The sequence below is a fragment of the Podarcis gaigeae genome (genome assembly GCF_964106915.1).
Source record: "Podarcis gaigeae genome assembly, chromosome: 16".
NCBI classification, from domain to species: Eukaryota; Metazoa; Chordata; class Lepidosauria; order Squamata; family Lacertidae; genus Podarcis; species Podarcis gaigeae.
The window spans coordinates 14,719,445-14,737,524 of NC_139693.1; the positions used below are offsets into that span (position 1 = coordinate 14,719,445).

General features: G+C 47.5%; 1 protein-coding gene across 1 annotated transcript in view; it reads left to right on the forward strand.

Moving 5' to 3' along the window:
* Nucleotides 1–664: 664 nt before the first annotated feature.
* The window catches only part of LOC310834453 (uncharacterized protein), a gene marked incomplete at its 5' end in the record, with an annotated part of 31,851 nt that continues 14,435 nt past the window's right edge, over nucleotides 665–18,080 (forward strand). Inside the window, 12 exons of the mRNA XM_083717939.1 lie at nucleotides 665–1,069; nucleotides 3,482–3,585; nucleotides 5,387–5,541; nucleotides 6,406–6,574; nucleotides 7,701–7,824; nucleotides 8,694–8,812; nucleotides 10,554–10,768; nucleotides 11,119–11,227; nucleotides 11,724–11,927; nucleotides 12,868–12,944; nucleotides 16,806–16,810; nucleotides 17,293–17,796. Of these exons, the coding sequence (XP_083574065.1) occupies nucleotides 665–1,069; nucleotides 3,482–3,585; nucleotides 5,387–5,541; nucleotides 6,406–6,574; nucleotides 7,701–7,824; nucleotides 8,694–8,812; nucleotides 10,554–10,768; nucleotides 11,119–11,227; nucleotides 11,724–11,927; nucleotides 12,868–12,944; nucleotides 16,806–16,810; nucleotides 17,293–17,796 (2,190 nt within the window). The remainder of the gene's footprint in view (nucleotides 1,070–3,481; nucleotides 3,586–5,386; nucleotides 5,542–6,405; nucleotides 6,575–7,700; nucleotides 7,825–8,693; nucleotides 8,813–10,553; nucleotides 10,769–11,118; nucleotides 11,228–11,723; nucleotides 11,928–12,867; nucleotides 12,945–16,805; nucleotides 16,811–17,292; nucleotides 17,797–18,080) is intronic.

Here is an 18,080-nt window from a genome sequence, read left to right on the forward strand (position 1 = left end):
CTAGATCTAATCCCTAGCTCCATCTCTCTGCTTTGTAGCCACCACTAGTAGTCCTCAAAGCAAACCCACTGAGATTAATGGGAATACTGTAACTGAATCCCATTCATCTCTGTAGGTCTTCTCTGAGAATGACTTAGCGTGATAGCTCTTGTTATGTCACCCGTGTGATGTAACATGCCAAGGTCCACTGCTCCGGTCCACTTCCCCCTTTCCCAATAGATGGAGCATCTTCCATTTAAGCTGCCACCGCCCCCTTGGAAACTGCTCTCAGAGGTAAAAAATTAACCGGCCCGAAGCTTTTATACAAAGTGCTGGCTTTTCAAAGCATGTGGATTGGCCAGGAGGGTCCTATATACTGAAGGCATCTTCTCAGCATCAACACGTAGAGGCCCTGTTCTTAAATTCTCTTGGGAATAACGGAGAGCTGGAGAGAAGAGCACTATTATTGATAGGTGAAGAGAAAAGCAAGGGGCGACAACGGGCTTTTGGTGATTTCAGGCCACGCCATCTGGGAACTGTGGATTGCCACGTTGTTGCCTTCTGAAATACAGGAGGCCAGTTCTCTGTAAACTCCAACCAGCGTGCAGAGGCTTGAATCCCATCAGGGTCTCCTGGGAGCCCCTCTCCTCCAGGGAACTCTACTCGGCTGACCACCAACACCACCATGACTTTTGCAGATATCCTGGACAACCTGGGAGGCATGGGCCGCTTCCAAAGGATGTCCGTCGCCTTCCTGGCCATCCCTCTGATGTTTCTGGCCAACCACAACCTCCTGCAGAATTTCACAGCAGGGATCCCCGAGCACCACTGCCGGCCCCGCATCACGGCCAACCACACCCGCCATGCCAGCAACCTCACCCAGGAGCTGGGAGCCGAGAGCTCCCTCCGGATTTCCATCCCGATGGATGAGAACAAGCAGTTAGAGAAGTGCCGCCGCTTCGTCACCACCCAGTGGCGGCTCCTGGATCCAAACGCTACCCTCCCTAGCAACGCTGCGGTAGACACTGAGCCATGTGTCGATGGGTGGACCTACGACAGGAGCATGTTCACCAACACCATCATCAGCGAGGTGAGAGAGAGCAGCCCTCTATCTGCACCATCCTTGAGAGAGTGGAGTTGAGGATAAGTGGCTGGGAGGTCCATTGTGCAGTGATAGAGCACCTGCTTGGAGTGCAGAAGGAGTGTGCCCTTCCTGAAACCCTGGAGAGCCACTGCAAGTCCACTACATGGACCAGTGGTCTGATTCAGTAGAAGGCAGCTTCCCAAGCTCCTTTGTTAAGAACCATGAGGTCTAGAATCTTAACTTTTTTAAAAAGGAAAAGGAGCATATATTATTTACATACAGAAGGTCCCTGCTTCAATTCCCAATGGCACCTGGAAAACCATTGCCAGTCAGTGCAGCCAGAGTTCCCCAAACCTGGGTCTCCAGCTGTGGTTGGACTACAACTCCCATCATCCCTAGCTAGCAGGACCAATGGTCAGGGATGGTGGGAACTATAGTCCAAAAAATAGCTGGAGACCCAAGCAATGGTGTAGCATGGGGGTGCAGGGGGGGCCGGCCACACCGGGCGCAACATCGCAACATCACAGCTCTCTGCCCCCTGCTAAAATCCACGGGTTAGGGGGGCGCAAATTACCTGCCTTGCCCCGGGTGCTGACAACCCATGCTACGCCACTGGATCCAAGTTTGGGAAACCCTTGTGTAGACTATATTGAGCCTAATAGACCAATGATGTAACGCTGTAAGTAAGGCAGGTTCCTGTCCTGCCATGGACAAATGAGGCAACAGTTTTTCATAGAGCTGAAAAGAGTTGTAGGGCTGGAGGAGATATTAGGTTTGCGTTCACCCTTTCACGTGAAGCTCCCTAATTTGCACCTCCGGAAACAACCCCTAAGCAGCTGTCCTTCAAAATGCGCACTTCTCCAGAGATTTGGATGCTGTTCGCTTGCCAAATAACGTGAACAAAAATATGTGACTCGGGGGAAGGCACACATAAAAATCCATCCGTTAGCAGAAAGAGCATGCAATATTGCATTATATGAGGAAATTGCTTGCAAAAATGTGTACATTGGGCAAAATTACGCATATGTATATTAGAAGAGAGAGTCATACCAGAATGCTGAATTCTAAAGAGCCGTTTTAAAAGACAAAAGAAATCAGAACAGATGCTCAATCAAGATTGAACATTTTATATTTTTGGCATAAACCTTCTGCAAGCAAATCAGTTTTTGTCCACCTCATTAAATTTTGTAGACCCAAAGCACCTTATAGCAACGGATCTGTCAGGGGTGTCAGCTATAACAGCCAGAGGTTCAGAGTGTGTGGAGTCAAAATGTAACAGCAAAAGGGAGGGATTTCTTCACATCTGGCACATAATGCTGTGGCGTTTTCCAAGCCTAAGAATCTGTATTTCAGTGTCTACAAGTGGGATCTGTAGCAAAATGTCCAAGCTTCCTGCCAGCCATGCCTTTCCTCAGAGATCCCATCCATTCCTCATTGGCTCCCAATACATTTCCAAGCACGATTCAAAGTGTTGGTGCTGACCTTTAGAGCCCTAAACGGCCTCAGTCCAGCATACCTGAAAGAGCATCTCCACCCCCATCGTTCAGCCCAGACACTGAGGTCCAGCTCTAAGGGCCTTCTGGCGGTTCCCTCACTGCGAGAAGTGAGGTTACAGTGAACCAGGCAGAGGGCCTTCTCGGTAGTGGCGCCCGCCCTGTGGAACGCCCTCCCATCAGATGTCAAAGAAATAAACAACTATCTGACTTTTAGAAGACATCTGAAGGCAGCCCTGTTTAGGGAAGTTTTTAATGTTTAATGCTGTATTGTGTTGTTAATATTTGGTTGGGAGCTGCCCAGAGTGGCTGGGAAAACCCAGCCAGATGGGCAGTGTAGTAATAATAATAATAATAATAATAATAATAATAATAATAATAATAATAATTTCCCAATATACCCTCCAAATATCAGCTAGCATGCTAAGTGCAAATTGGACTATTGGGGGGGGTGTTCCTCTGAGCCAGATTCCTCCCTCCTTGTGCATGGATTTTGGATGCGTGAGAGAGTGAGGTTACTATTAGTAGGTAGGATGAATCGGTAGCATCAGAAACATGGACATCAAATGTTAGCACCTATCTGTAAATGTACAAACTAATAAGCAGCTTCTTTAAATGATGACTCCCCTAAGTTACTCCTTATCCCCTTTCAGCACTCTACCTTGTTCACAGTTATATTATCTAAAGGGGGGTATTTAAGTATGATAAGGATTGTAATGAGTCATTGTTTTCATTGCCTTCGCCTAAAGCCTGAAGTTCACCAGTCACATACCGTAATTTTTCCTCTGGGACACTGGAAACAGATTCTGCGAGGCACTGAAAATAGATTTCCAGGCTCAGAAATTAAGCCCCGCTGTGAGGCTGCCTCAAATGTTATGTCCACCTTTGTTCTCACACAGTCTCTGCTCCCCCCCTTGATTTTTAGTGGGATTTGGTGTGCAATTCCCGGACCCTGAGACAGATGGCCCAGTCCATCTACATGGCCGGAGTGCTGATCGGATCGGTGCTGTTTGGCAACCTCTCGGACAGGTGAGGTCCAAGGCCGGTTGCCATGGCTACGAACAACAAAGCTGGATGAACCCCCCCCCCCATTCCCCAGTTCAATCTGTGGGGGTTGGTTGTCCCCTTCCTCTGGGGTATAATAACAGCTCTTGAAATCAATGTGGTTGGGGTTGTGGGTGAAAGATGTGGGTGTGGCCTGTTGCATGGCCACCTGGGTCAAGGGGTGGAGCCTAAAGCAGGTATTATGGTGAAGCCAGTGGGCCTGTCAGGCTCCAGCGATGCTGAAAGTTTAAACTCTCCGCAAGTCCAAATGCCTCTAGGAATCCTAAAGAGCTACTGTGGGCAGGGACGATGGCAGCCCAAAAATTGTCATAGAATTCTACTCAGCATTGATCCAGAGCAGATTCCAACGTATAGTTAGCAGAGTAAAAACTTAACCACGTTGCAGGGTTGCAAAAAAAATATAGACCAGAGGCAATTCATATTTCATCCAGCAGAGCTTTACTGCTACTGAAGGCAAATGAGCATAATGGTCACAAATCCAATACATTCAGAATTGGCCCTGTCCACAAGAAATCCAGTTGCAACAGACTTAACTTAAACTTACAATAACTTATAATAAGACTAAACCTTAACACTATACAGTGGTACCTTGGTTCTGAAACGTAATCCATTCCGGAAGTCCGTTCCAAAACCAAAGCTTTCCAAAACCAATACATGCTTTCCCATAGAAAGTAATGCAAAATGGATTAATCCGTTCCAGACTTTTAAAAACAGACAGACCTCAGCATAACACTCAAAACAGAGCACGTTCGGCTTCCAAAAAAGTTCGCAAACTGCAACACTTACTTCTGGGTTTGGAGTGTTTGGGTTCCAAGTTGTTTGAGTACCAAGGCATTTGAGAACCAAGGTACCACTGTATACAGAACACTTCAGAGATAGAAAGAGAAAGTGAAACCCAGGCTCCTTCTGACCATTCTTTTATAGTCAGCATGACCTTGACAGAAGAGATAAGAGGACCCATTTAAACCAGCTGTACTCCGCTTCTCTGAAGGAATAACCCAAACATCAGGAACCTTCTGTTTGCTTCTTTCATACAGAGAAGCTTCCAGAACCCTCTTGAATTAATTAGAATAGGAAAGATCTCTAGACACAAGGTCAGTACTTTCTGCACTAAGAAATGCAAACTGGCAAAAATATCATGAGGGTCCCATCACTGCAGTGAAGAAGGGAGACGGGCCATAGCCAAATGGAAGAGTATCTGCTTTGCACACCTGAGTTCCCAGTTTCATCCCAGGTGTGTTCAGGTGGGGTTGGGAACCTCCCCTGCCTGAAACCCAGGAGAGCCAAAGCTAGTTCATGGAGACAACAGTGAGCCAGATAAACTAATGGCCTGATGTGGTATATAAGGCAGTTTTTTTACGCTCCTCTTAAAGGTAAAGGTAAAGGGACCCCTGACCATTAGGTCCAGTCGTGGCCGACTCTTGGGTTGCGGCGCTCATCTCGCTTTATTGGCCGAGGGAGCCGACGTACAGCTTCTGGGTCATGTGGCCAGCAAGACTAAGCCGCTTCTGGAGAGCCAGAGCAGTGCACGGAAACGCGTTTACCTTCGCGCCGGAGCGGTACCTATTTATCTGCTTGCACTTTGACGTACTTTCAATCTGCTAGGTTGACAGGAGCAGGGACCAAGCAACGGGAGTTCACCCCGTCGCGGGGATTCAAACCGCCAACCTTCTGATCGGCAAGCCCTAGGCTCTGTGGTTTAACCCACAGCACCAGCCGCGTGCTCTTAGCTTCACATTAATACATTTTCAACCCCATTATTTAGGTTTGGCCGGAAAGCCCTCATCGTCTGGAGCTACCTGCTGATGGGGGTGGCGGGCACCTCCACTGCCTTCGCGCCAAACTACACAGCTTACTGCGTTTTCCGCTTCCTGTGTGGAATGGCCATGTCGGGGATAGCGATTAACTCCGTCTCGCTGTGTGAGTACTTCGATGCTCCTCTCTCGCTGGCCAAGTCCTCAAGCAGTCCTTCACAAGCCACCTGAGAAGACTAGGCCCACTTCCATTTCATCCTACAAACCGGGGATGGGGAACCTCAGGTCCCAGGGCCAAGGGTAGCCCCCAAGGCCTATCTAACTGGCCGCCGTGACTCTCCTCAGACACCCCCCCCTTTCCCTAGGAAATACCTTTCGCTGGGCCTGAGGGGTTTTTGCCTGGAGGGAACGCGCCCTTGCACTCTGACAATGCCTCTTGCTTGTGGATAGTTGGTAGAGCATGAGACTCTTCATCTTAGGGTCGTGGGTTTGAGCCCCACTTGGGGCAAAAAGAGGGTTGGGCTAGATGACCCTTGTGGTCCCTTCCAACTCTATAATTCTATGATTGTCTGGATGGAAAATGGAGAGGGTGTGTGCGTATTTAGAAACAATTGTACTTTACAAGGGTAAAAGTTTATATTTTAACTGTACTAAGCCAGTACTTCTACACATTTTTTGTATTTTGAAACATTGCTCCCAATTTGAAGAGAACAACCTACCCCTTTTTTTAACAGCTCTGTGTTTCAGTGCCCTGTCCACTCAATCAACTCCCATGGCACTTAATCAACTTAAATTTGAGTCAACAGCTCAGGTTCAAAGGTGCATCATGGGGAAAAGAAAACGATATCCTAGCTAGGCAACTAATGTACGACTCCTACCCTGAACAGCAAGAATTGCGGCAAGAAAGTGGTACCCATAATTGTTACCTGCGCACTTTTGTCGTTTTTACTCACCCTGCTCCTCTGACATTGGTTGCCAACCTGAAAAAGGCACCTTTTTTAAAAAAATGTATCCTTTTCTCCTTCCCCAGGCATGGAGTGGATTCCGACCAAGTACCGTGCCATTGTTGGCACCATCAACGGTTACGGCTACACCTCTGGGCAGTTCATCCTGGCTGGACTGGCGTACGCCATCCCTGGCTGGCGCTGGCTGCAGCTGACAGTCTCCCTGCCTTTCTTTGTATTCTTCCTCTACTCCTGGTAGGTCAATGTGGTCTGCTGGCAGTGGCACCGCCAGGGCAGGATTTTGGGACAGAGAAGCCCAAAGCTCAGGAGCAGGAGGGCTCAGGCCGCCCCTTACATCAGGGCTGGCTTGACACATTTTGCAGCAAGTGAAGTAATACACATGGCTGGGTCCTGCTCGCCACAGGTCCCAATCCCAAACACTGAGAATGGAAGGTGCTCCAAGCTCACTGTGGGTTACTCTGCATTTTTAAATCGGTCCCAGTATATCCTTCCAACAAGGGTGGGAAAACATTTCGGTCCAAGGGCCACATTCCTTGTGAATGACTTCCCTGGGGCCACATGACAGTGGTGGGCGGGGCCAAAGGGAAAAGAAGGCACGGCAGCAGGTGTGAATCTTACCTTTCTCCAGGAGGTATATTTCAGCCATGCCAAAATCAGATGTCTCCATCCAGGCAAGCAAGAGGCACAATCACAGGTTGAGGACAAATTCTAGCAGGGAGAGGCAGTCAAGGAGTGGTGGGACGCAGAGGAATGGTGGGAGGCACAAGCTGGGGAATCCCCAAGGTAACCCCCAGGGGAAGAAGGCTCAGAGCCCGAGGAGTGGTGGTGGGATGATAAGAGGTGGACGGAGGGAGCAGACAGGGAGGAGGAGGAGGTGTCGGAAGCAGAAGAGGTAACAGGGTTTAGTGAGCAGGGAGATTCGGTGGCAGAGAAAAGTCCAGAATTGGAAGCAGGAGTGGAGGGAGCCCAAAAGGCAGAGATGAGTCAGGCTGGTGAGGAACTCAGGGTCTCTCTCTCTCTCCTGCTGCACCAAGCTCCCCTCCCCTATGGTCTCCCAGGACCAGAAGAGGTATGAAGAGGGAAGAGCAGAGAGAGGCACATTGGTGTAGTCTCAGATTGTCTGGGAAGGATCTGGGAGAGGAGAGGACTTAGGCAGCTGTGGGAAGGCAGAGACTTTCAGCCTCCACAACTACCTCATAAAGGCAAGCCCAATGGAAAAGAGTTGCTGTGCTCATTAGGCCTGGCTCCCCTGAGCAGGCATTTCTTCTGATAAACAGTTAACTGCTCCCTGCTCTAGCCATTCCTTCCTTCCCTCAGAGAGCTACTGAAAGAATCCCCTTTCCTTGTGTTTGGTCTGCAGGCTGTTTGTGGAGTCGGCACGATGGCTGGCAATTTCAGGAAAACACGAGCAGGCAGTGAAAGGCCTCAAGAGAGCCGCCCAAATCAACGGGAAGAAGAACGAAGGAGACAAACTTAGTGTGGAGGTACATCACGCTGGGGTTGCAGGACAAGGAAGAAATGCAACTTCTTGCACAGGCACAAAATTAGGAAGTAGCCGTGTGTGCAACAGCCCTAGCAAACTAATCGGTAGAGTTCAAATTCAGGCCTCCCATCCTGAGACACCTGAGGACTGGCTGCAGTTGGCTGTGATGGAAAGGTACTCTGAGCATGCTCAGAAATATTATTCCATATATCCCTAGGGCACAGCCATTTCAGTTCACTTCATTCAGTTATTCTTTTTTCACTCATGAGTGTTCCCAAATAAACTCCTATTTAGTGGGAGTGTGCTAACCATGAGATCGTTTGGCCATTACGAATCCAGTTTGGGAGGCTGGCGAGTCCCTCATTTGCCAACATATTTTAATGCCTTTCAGCTATTTCATTCCACTTTTAATTTGTGTACCACCTTTCTATATATGCTGTGCATTAGCTTGCTAGATTAAAATTTGATTTCCAAAGCAAAACGCTTTGCTGCACAGCTCAGGTTCATTGTCAGCCAACTTGTGTCGGGAGCTGTAAAGCATTTCATGCCCCTGTTTTTTCATTCTGCAACAAGTCTTGGGAGACAAAGTGTCGGAGGATTAGGCTCTCTGTGGCCATCGACCAAGATGGCTATGTTCTGCTTCCACAGTTAGGGGCAGCATGTCTCTGAATGACAGTTGGTGGGAATCACAGGTGAAGAGAGCTGCGACTGTGCTCAGGTCCTGTTTAGGGGCTTTCCAGAAGAGGTGTCTGATTGGCCACTGGGAGAACAGAATGCTGTCTTGGATGGGCCTGATCCAGCTGCAGGGCTACGTTGGTGACTTTCTGTTCCCTGCTTGGTTTATCCCAACTTTGCTCTCTTCCTGTTCAGGTTTTGAAATCTAGCATGCAAAAGGAGCTCTCCTCTGCCACCAAAGCCAACCACGGCATGGCCGACCTGGTGTGGACACCTGCTATTCGCAGAATCTCTTGCGGGATCTCCCTTGTCTGGTAAGTGCCTTCTTTTCTTCTTCTTGCTGGGGCAAAAAAAAGAGGAACACAAACTTTGCCCCCCCCTAAATGCAATGTTGGGGACTGGCTGGATAAAGAGCAGTGCTAGGAGGTTTCAGCCGAAGAACTCCCCCAGGAAAACAGCAGAGGAGGACAGCTCAGAGCCAAGATTGTGGTCATGGGACTCTGGAGACAGGTCAGAGATAGAGGGAGGCTGGGAAGCACAAGGAGCAACAGGCTCGAGGGAAAGAGAAGAGCCTGAGGCAGAAAGCCCTTTGAGAGCAAGACAGGGTAATGATGGTGATGATGATGATAATAATAATAATAATAATAATAATAATAATAATAATAATAATAATAATTTATTTATACCCCACCCATCTGGCTGGGTTTCCCCAGCCACTCTGGGCAGCTCCCAACAAAATATTAAAATACCGTAATACATCAAACATTAAAAACCTCCCTAAACAGGGCTGCCTTCAGATGTCTTCTAAAAGTCTGGTAGTTGTTGTTCTCTTCGACATCTGATGGGAGGCTGTTCCACAGGGCGGGCGCCACTACCGAGAAGGCCCTCTGTCTGGTTCCCTGTAACTTGGCTTCTCGCAGTGAGGGAACCGCCAGAAGGCCCTCGGCGCTGGACTTCAGTGTCTGGGTAGAACGATGGGGGTGGAGACACTCCTTCAATATACTGGTACAGATATACGGGTACAGAGAGAGAGAGAAATCAGGCCCTGGACCTGAAAGAGAGAAGGTGGAAAGGACAAAAGCTGCACCAGCTTTGCAGCAGCTGCCCGGTCCCTCTGTGTTGAGCGTCCCTCCCGCTTTGACTCCAAGGCCATGCAGGGCTTTACATGTAGCCAAACAAAAAGCTCAGAAAGCCCAAGGGCCCGCCAGAGTTTGAGCCAGTTTGGGAGACATCCAGAGGAGGAGATTTAGGTGGAAGGAGGAGGGGCCAAGAGCTAGTCTCGGCAACGTTGCCACTGAGAGCAGCCATGCCTGCGTGCTCCCTGCTTGTATGCTATTTTCTTGAATCAAAAGCCAGCTTTACTTTTGAATCTCTGTTCTAACCTGCCAATGACCCAGCCCTGACATGCAAGCAAACAAATAGGAGATGCAAAAAAAGGGGGTGGAATAAGGAGAATGCAGAGGGGCTGAATGAATTATTTGCATCTGTCTTCACAGTGGAAGGTGTAGGGTGGATGCATATACCTGAACTTTCTTTCTCAAGAAGGAAGTCTGAGGAATGGGCCTTTTCAGTGTTGGCTCCTGTTTGAGCAATGCTTTTCCAAGGGAAGCATGCCAGGCACCATCATTCACACATCTCTGAATTCTGAAAGGCAGTTCTCCAGCCGGGTAATGCGTACACACATGCATATACTAGGGCAAAGTGTGCACTAAAATGCCTATATTAGTGAAAATCACATACAACTGTATTCTCCAGGGGGAAATTGCTTTACGAAAAGTGCAAAATCACATACAAATGTGACTCTTTGGAGAAATCCACACTAAATGGCAGGTGAATTTTCGCAAGATTGCTTAAAAATAAAATAAAAACTGCAAACTGATATGGAAACGTGGAGAACAGAATTTAAGACTGGAAAGAAAGAACTGTCAGAAACTGAAATCAACAGATTATTGGGATCCATTTCAGACAAGACAGGAAGAGCTTTTGCATTGATGGGAAGCAAGGAAGTTGGGGGCGTGTTGGTTGAGCATCCTGACTTGTGATCTGTCACCCCAGGTTCTCCACCGCCTTTGCCTATTATGGGCTGGCCATGGACCTGCAGAACTTTGGCTTCAACATCTACCTAGCCCAGCTGGTCTTTGGCGCTGTTGACTTCCCAGCCAAGTTGGCCTCAGTGTTGACCATCACGTTTGTGGGCCGCCGATTCTCCCAGGCTTCGTCACTTATCCTGGCAGGGCTTTGCATCCTGGCCAACATCTTTGTGCCTTCAGGTGAGGATCTTGTTAGGAGTGCAGCACAGAAATTGGTTAGTGCAAAGATATAGTGTCTCCCCTCCCCACTGGCCTCAATCCGAGGCATAAGAAGAGACCTGGTGGAACAGGTCAATGGTTCACCCAGTCCAGCATCCTGTTCTCACAGCAGCCAACAAGATGCTCCAATGGGAAGCCCAAAAGCAAGACCCGAGCAACTCTCCCTACCTCCAGTTTCCAGCTACTGGTGTTCAGATGCATATTCCCTCCAACAGCAGAGCTTCAGCATAGCCATTGTGGCTAGATGCCATTTGTAGCTTTATCCTCTGTGAATTTTTGCTTCCAACTGACAATTCTCTCTTACTTCCTAGATCTGAGCAATCTGCGAATGGTTTTTGCTGTGATCGGCAAAGGCTCCCTTGCGGCCTCCTTCAACTGCGCCTACATCTTCTCTGGAGAGCTTTTCCCAACTGTGGTCAGGTGGGTCAAAGGGAGTCCTGGAAACCTACAATGCAAAATTCAGATAACTGTGAATTTTGAAGGATAGCTGAGTTTGGGTTTGTGTATTGTTTTGAAAAGCGTGTTTAAAGTAGATTTGCCTTTAAATGAAAACAGAACTTCTCCTTCATCCCCATTGAAAAGTGTGGAATTAATTAATGAGTAACAGGAAGACGTACAAACGCCTCACAAGCAAGTCATGGCGAATGCATTGTTGTATAGTCTCCCTGCCGAGAAATCAGAATGAAAAGTTCAGTAAAGCTGTCTAGCTGCCCCTTAAGCTTTGTGTGAGCAAATCAGGATGACTGCTCAACAAACAGGTCATCTGGAAGAGCCCTGCATTTTTATTTTGTATTGTGTGATGCTGCCCTAGAAAACTCTAAGCAAACTGATGGTCATGCAATCCACATTGAAACAAGAAGCTCTAGAAAGAGCTGAAAACTGCAGATCTTCACGTCCGTTTCCTCTCCTGCCACAGGCAATCGGGGATGGGCCTGGGCGGTACCATGGCCCGTGTGGGTAGCATGATAGCCCCTCTGGTGAAGATGACTGGGGAAATATTCGCACCATTGCCGCTGATAATCTATGGAACGGCCCCCATTATCTCTGGCATTGCTGCCTGTTTTCTACCAGAGACCCGGAATGTCCCACTTGCAGAGACAATTGAGGAAGTGGAGAGACGGTGAGTTTCAAGATATATCTAATGCTTTGGGGAGGTTTCTGCCCTGGTGGCTCTGCCCTCAAATTGGGCTGGCTAAGGAAGAAAACAGGGATGCGGGAGCTCCTGTTGCTCGGTCCCTGCTCCTGCCAACCAAGCAGTTTGAAAGCACGTCAAAATGCAAGTAGATAAATAGGTACCGCTCCGGCGGGAAGGTAAATGGCATTTCTGTGGGCTGCTCTGGTTTCGCCAGAAGCAGCTTCGTCATGCTGGCCACATGACCTGGAAAAACTGTCTGTGGACAAATGTTGGCTCCCTCGCCCAGTAAAGCAAGATGAGCGCTGCAACCCCAGAGTCGTTCACGACTGGACTTAACTGTCAAGGGTCCTTTACCTTTACCTTTAAGAAAGGAAACAGAATTCTATATACTACTCAGAGACACTTTAATTAAAAAAAAGCAACCCCCTTCTTTAACTGACGAATTTTTAAGACTTTTAGGCTGGAATCCTATACACATTTAAAGATAAAGGGACCCCTGACCATTAGGTCCAGTTGTGGCCGACTCTGGGGCTGTGGCACTCATCTCGCTTTACTGGCCGTGGGAGCCGGCGTACAGCTTCCGGGTCATGTGGCCAGCATGACTAAGCCACTTCTGGCGAACCAGAGCAGCGCACGGAAATGCCGTTTACCTTCCCACCGGAGTGGTACCTACTTATCTATTTGCACTTGATGTGCTTTCGAACTGCTAGGTTGGCAGGAGCCTATACACATTTAGTGAACAGTAAATGCCTTGTGGGATATCTTTGGGAGAAGAAAAGGCGAAGACGTAAACCCTACACAAATCCAGAGTGGAGTCTCTAAGACGATTAGATAAACATGCCCATCTCCTTCCGCCATTTCCGCATAGGGCATGATCACTACCTCGTGTATTACTTATTTCTGTTCAATCACTTTTACTTTTAAGGTCAAGACCCCTCCGAGAGGATGAACAACAAATGAAGGTTCTTCTTGCCTCCACCAAGTCTGATCCCATCAAAGATGGTAGCTAAGAAGACAAAAGACATAGGGGCTTTTTCACTCCACCCTCACCTGCCCACCCCAATCTTCAGTCTTCAGACCCCTCCCCAGGTCCTCTAAAAGTTAAATCTTAGTGGGGAGGGAATTGATGGAAGCGGTGGGATATGCATACACTTACGGTACAGGCATGTAAATTTATTGTGCTCGTGTGGACACAAAATGTCAGCACACTCTTTCCAGTCTTAAATTCAGTTCTCCACATTTCTGCATCAGCGTGCAATTTATTTATTTTTCAAAAGCCTGCTTGAAAACCCATCAGCATTTTATTGTGCATTTTTCCTGATATACACATTTTTTTATTCAATTTTGGCAAAATAGTTTTTGCAAAGCAATTTTCTCCAATATAATGTGTTTTTGTACGCTACCTTCACTAATATATGCATTTTTATGCACGCTTTCAGGCACCAGGGACACACGCTTTGCCCAAGTATATGTATTTTTGTACACATCACTTGGCTGGAGAACTGAACGGCAAAATTTGGAGAAGTGTGAATTTCAAAAGGTGGCTGTATTATGATTCACGTACTGTTTTGAAAAGTGTGAATTAGAGTTTGTCTTTAAATTCAGTTTCCTTCCCCATCCCTTATCAGAGATGATGGGAGTTGTAATTCAGTAACATCTGGAGGACCGCAGGCTTCTCACCTGCCAAAGCTGTTCAGGGATACACTTTGCAACTTGACTTGACTCCACACTAGGCAGCCTCTGACTGAACTAGAATTCCAGCGGCAAGTTTGATTCTGTGTGTCTAGGGCTCAGTTGGAACCAGGGTTTCCTCTCGTACCTGGTGCGTAATTAACAGAACAAAGTTTGGAAGATTGCCAGTTGCTACTGATGAAAATGGTTACTGTGCTTATTGTATTGTATACATCTGAGATTTGCGAAGAAATGTCAGACTGTACTTTCTGCATCCTGTGGCCTTTGGGCCCCACTGTTTACAGTTTTCTCTATACCTATATGTGTGTGTGTGTCGGCCATGCAAGGCTTTTTCAGGCATATGATGCCATAATAAATGTGTTAGACTTTAAAGTGCCACAAGGCTCTTTATTTCATTTTGCATTGCTTTGCTTCAACAGAACAACAACGAACAAACCTATGGTCACGTAAAGCATGCTCAATAAACACACCGGCTGTGTTCTTAGATAAATAAAGTATACTATTCATTGTATCAAATTATAAATTTCAACAGAAGTAACTCATAAAGTTCAGCAAACAAACGAAGCAGAAGATCCAGTGGATCAGATCATTCTCTAGTCAGTTCATGCATGTAATGGTGTCTATTCCATAAACTCCAAACCATCCACATGAAAGGTTGTTACAGTTCCACAAAATCCTCTCACAGAGTCTAAGACAAGGATTTCCGGAATATTGGCCTTGTTCTGCCGTCCTGGGCTTCATCAATAGTTAAAGCTCATATGTGATATTACAGGACATTGGATCTTATGGCATAGTAGTAGCTGCGGTCAACAGACAGCATTTTCAATTTGTACAGCTACTCCTCTGGAAACTGTGATAATAAATCTGTTAAGATGTCACTGGACTCTTGGCTCAATCCATGGCAACAGCCCTTGGTGCTTTGGATAAAGGGCTGATTTAGACAGAAACATAGAAAGGTACTTGATATGGAGGGCTGCCGCCAAACTGGTGGACTGTTGTTTTGGTTGGAAATCACTGGGGAATACCAGTTAATCCTGAAGTCCCATGTGTGTGGGGAACTACAAAGAAAAAATGGCTGGGGGGAAAGGGTGCGAGGCTTGACTCACTCTTTAGCAAAAACAGTCCCTAGCAGAGTTGAATACAAAGATCTATGCAACATTTGCAAAGCATGGGAAATATACGTTGTTGGAGCTTTAAATAAGCCACTATTTAAAAAAAATAATAATACTGATTTTATTTATTTTCATGGTTCAGAAGATAATTTTTGAGAAAACAATTGTTACAACAGTAAGCAACAAGAAACTTGTCCTGATAAAATTACAGAATTTTATCATGCCACGTGTTAAAGTTTCATTTGATTACTCCAAGAGATCACGCCACATTTCCCCATGAGTGCTGGGTGGATTCCTGCCAAGGTCTGAACAATTTATGTATTCAATAACATTTGCCATTTTATAAAATGTGCCAGTATTAAGCAATTAAAATACTCCTCCCCCCCCACCCCTTTTTGGAGTGAATAGACCATAAACGTTAGCAAGTTTAAATGCTTTGCTCATGCATTCTCCAATGCTACAGCAGAAACAACACAGGTAACATCATCTTCAGAAGTACAGGCAGTCTCTCTCTCTCCCCCCCCCCCTTATGTGGGGGTTACATTCCGAGGCACCGTGCGCATCAGTGAAATTGCGTATAATTGAAACCTACAGCAGAAATCCTGTCTGCCAGGATACCTGATAATGGTCACTGGTTGCATTACCTGGGCAGTCTGGCCATTCTTTTGTGATGGCTAATACTTTAGTTCCTGAAATGAGGTCACAGGCTCACCCTATTCATACACAAATACACCCCTAAGGCAGGATTTGTAAGCAAAAGACAATGGGGAGGCTTTTCCATTTCCTTCCTTCTTGCAGAGAAATATTTGAGGTCAATTTGGGAGAATCAAAATGGCTTCAGGATTGCTCTCCTGTACTATTTCAGACACGTGGTTTATATACTTATGCATGTGTTTGCCTTGTACATTTATGAACATTTAATTTATATTTGAGACCTCTTCCTTGCAGTTGTCAGCACTTTTGCAGAGCTGTGTAGACACCTAATTAATGCCCGTCAGCACCTCCCATCAAGCACACACCAAGGAAATTATTGGTTGCGCCATAAATTGAGGGCATGCACCACCCCACATGCACCAGCCAGAAAGGATAAATTCATAACCTTTTCCTCTGAAGTAATAGGTTTTTATGAAGGTTTTTTTATGAATGGAAAACCTTGTTTATGAATGAAACTCATGTCAAATGACATAGTAAAACCACAAAGTGAGCAGTGTTTGGCCCACACCTTCCCCCAGCAGCCACCTCCAAAGTCACACAGCCAGGAAACTAGGAAACCCCTCAACTAGCTGCGAATGTCTTACCAGTTGGAGAGGGTTGCTTGTCCACAGAAGAGGGAACTGTCATTTGCTTATCAAAGAAGGGAATGTGGGCAAGAGCAAGAAGAATAGATCTGGGAGGGAGAAGGAGATGTGGGTGTTTAAATGCCTGGAGAGGGGAATAAAATGTGCCTGAATTTGAATGATGGTTCAAGACAGGCAATTCACAAAGTATTGTGATTGACAAGTTCCGAAACTATGTACTCATGTGTGCTCCAGTGTCACTAAACACCTCCTCTTTCTTTGTGATGTTTTCATTACATTTTGGGTGGTCTTTCTGACAGGGCTGGGCAGGTTCCTTTCATTTTAGCTGGCTGTCAACTCTGTTTCCTTCCACTGACCAATAGCGGACATTGCAGGGTCTCCCTTGAGAGAGCCCCATTTTTCGTGACATGTGGATGTGTCAAAGGCAGAAGGGTTCACCGTGCAGACTGAGCGTTGGGGATTCATGACGCAACCTCAGTGGGAAGCATCCCAGACCAAGTGAAGGGTGGAAAAAGTCTTACCAAACACCCAGAGCAGCAAACGATTCCTCCCCCCCCCCCCCCGGATCTGCACAGCCCCCATAAATAAAGCTTATCGTTGTGATGGTTTCTTTGATACCAGGAATGCAAATGACTTCAAGGGGAAAAGTTCATATTCCAGGCCTGACTCAGCTCATTCCTCTGCCTGTTACCACCATCTCGCCCAAGTTTGCTGGAAGCGAATGTGCACCCCTCCCTTTTCACTAATACCTCCATTCTTAGGAGATGTGGGTCTAATGGAACCGACTAAGCCGTCTGAAACTCAGCAGGAGCTTAATCAGAAGCACAGAAAAACAAGCCCCTCTCCAGAGCCTTTTCGTAGTGCTCTGGCCTTTTCAGCCTTATTCTACCTTTCGTTCCTGCAGGCAGAGGGGGGAGAGGGAAAGGTGCCCTACTGGTTCCTTCGTAGGAACTGCACATAAGCAGCAACACATTTCTGGGTGACCTTGGAGCAGGCTCAAATATGAAATGCACACGCAGGAGGGCAGAGGTCCCGTCTGTTTGCCCATCGGCAGGAGGCATGGGAAGTGTCCTTCTTAACTGTTTCATTCCTTCGGTGCAGCTCCGACCACTGCAAAGGAAATCAGCCGTGGAATCATTTTGACAGCCTCCACCGGGCCGATTCTTGGAGGTTTCCATCTCTACGTTTTAGCAAGTCCATTTGTGATTTGCACCTCCAGATTGCCAAGCAAACACCTAACGTTTGAAGAATATACCGGTATATATTTTCTCCTTCCCCTGCTGCCATCGCATCTACACCGGCCAACGTGCCTCGTCCGATTCAGCCGGGCCCGTCCTGCGTCTCTGGGCCGCGATGACTTTTGCCCAACTTTTGGATCAGGTTGGTGGCATGGGCCGTTTCCAGGTCCTCAACGTGCTGCTGCTTTGCTTCCCGATGGTCCTCATGGCAGCCCACAACCTCTTGCAGAATTTTACAGCAGCCGTCCCCGGGCACCGCTGCCGCACTGGCATTAACAGCACGTGCGGTGGCAGCAACATCACCGAAGGCACAGACTGTCGGGATCCTCTGAGAGCCTTCATCCCGACAGACGGCAACCAGGTGCTGCAGAAGTGCCGTCGCTTCGTCACCACCCAGTGGCACTTCCTCGAGCCCAATTCCACGGAGCTGGAGAGGACAGAGGCAGAGTTGGAGCCTTGCCTTGACGGCTGGACCTACGATGGCCAAGTCTTCACGTCGACCATTGTGACAGAGGTAGGAAAGCCATAGGTGAGGATCAGCAATGCCTCACCACATTTTTTGGGATTGGATTGGTACTCAAGTGGAATTCTGGATGCTGGATTTGTGTAGATTGGGGGGAACTGGCTGCTAGACTACAGTCCCTGGTCTGGGGTGATGGGAATCGCAGTCAGTGCAGAAGTTAAGTGTGTGGGAAGAGGACCTGGGAAACCAGGGTACAAATCCCCACGCAGCTGGATGACCTTCAGCCAGTCGCTCTCTCTTAGACTGGCCTACCTCCCAAGGTTGTTGTGTGGAGA